Raw genomic sequence first — 1,324 nt, 5'->3', positions numbered from 1 at the left:
ATATGCATGTTTAGCGTTTTTGTGCAAGACAAATCTGCAGTTTAAATTTGAAGTGCATAATGCAACTCTTAGTGGTGCTAATTGTGACTACCATCAATCCAGTAGTTCTTCTACATGCAACTTGTCCATTGAACACTTATTCAACAATAATTGTTTTAGATTTGGCAGCTTAAGATTGGCTGGCTGCCTCTTGAATGACCCGATGAGGTCCAATTTAGTGTAGCAGGCTTGTTGCACTATTTTTTTTTTTTTTTGGGGGGGGTGTAAATGTAGACTAGACACTTGCATCTGTCTTTCTTCATGCACAGAGCATTGAAGCAGGCTCACCTTTCCGACATAAACCGCAACACAAGTGGCTGCCCTACACTTTCTTCATAACCTTACAGGTTATATTCGTCACCTTTCCACTGACCACCCCCAGTTATTTATAGGGCTCTGGGTGGCTTGAACATTTTCATTGTAAACAAACTAGCAAAAAATGTGCCTGCAGAAAGGACCATGTGCTCATAACACTCGTTCAAGGAGCTCCGCCATCTACCAGCAAATGCCATTGTCCAAAGGGTGCTTAAACTGATTCATAGACCTGTTATGCATTTGTGATGAATGTCAGAGTATTGTATGGTTATAAATCACAGTAACACTTTTTTTCTTCAACCCCCTCCCCTCAGCATCATGTCTGGCCGTGGCAAGAAAGTGGGCAAGCCAAAGGGAAGTGTGCACAAGACACGGTCCTCCAGAGCAGGCCTACAGTTTCCCGTTGGTCGCATTCATCGACTGCTGAAGAAGGGGAACTATGCAGAGCGGGTGGGCTCCGGTGCTCCTGTTTACTTGGCGGCTGTTCTGGAATACCTGACTGCAGAGGTGCTCGAACTGGCGGGAAATGCCGCCAAGGACAACAAAAGATCTAGGATTGTGCCAAGGCACCTCCAGCTGGCTGTCAGGAATGACGAAGAGCTGAACAAGCTGTTTGCTGGTGTGACCATTGCAGAAGGTGGTGTTCTACCAAATATCCAAGCTTCGCTGCTCCCCAAAAAGACTGTCAAGGGGTCAATGCAAGAATCCAAAGACGCAGAGTCTCAGGAATTCTAGAAATCTGAAAGCATGGATTCCCGAATGCTCCTTGAACTAGTTTATGCCTTTTTAGTGAGTTTTTAAAGCACTTCAGTGAATAAATGTTTTATTAATTTCTTAAATCGTCTGACTTCTGTTATATACAGTAAAATTGCTGCATCACAAATGTTTGGCTATTGATAATAAACCATGCTGTGTCTCCCCCCTCTTACAAAGGATAGTGGCATGGGATCCTATGTTGGGGGGACGACCT

The 1,324-nt window shown here is 44.3% G+C and overlaps 1 protein-coding gene across 1 annotated transcript; it reads left to right on the top strand.

Moving 5' to 3' along the window:
• Nucleotides 1-672: 672 nt before the first annotated feature.
• LOC144773825 (late histone H2A.1-like) lies at nucleotides 673-1,089 on the top strand. Its single transcript, XM_078658920.1, has one exon. The coding sequence runs from the start codon at nucleotides 673-675 to the stop codon at nucleotides 1,087-1,089; it is 417 nt and encodes a 138-aa protein (XP_078515046.1).
• The last annotated feature ends 235 nt before the right edge of the window (nucleotides 1,090-1,324 follow it).

This window comes from Lissotriton helveticus, chromosome 8, assembly GCF_964261635.1.
Source record: "Lissotriton helveticus chromosome 8, aLisHel1.1, whole genome shotgun sequence".
In the NCBI taxonomy this organism is placed as follows: domain Eukaryota; kingdom Metazoa; phylum Chordata; class Amphibia; order Caudata; family Salamandridae; genus Lissotriton; species Lissotriton helveticus.
The sequence above is the reverse complement of the archived record's forward strand: the minus strand, read 5'-3'. Positions and strand labels throughout refer to the sequence as shown.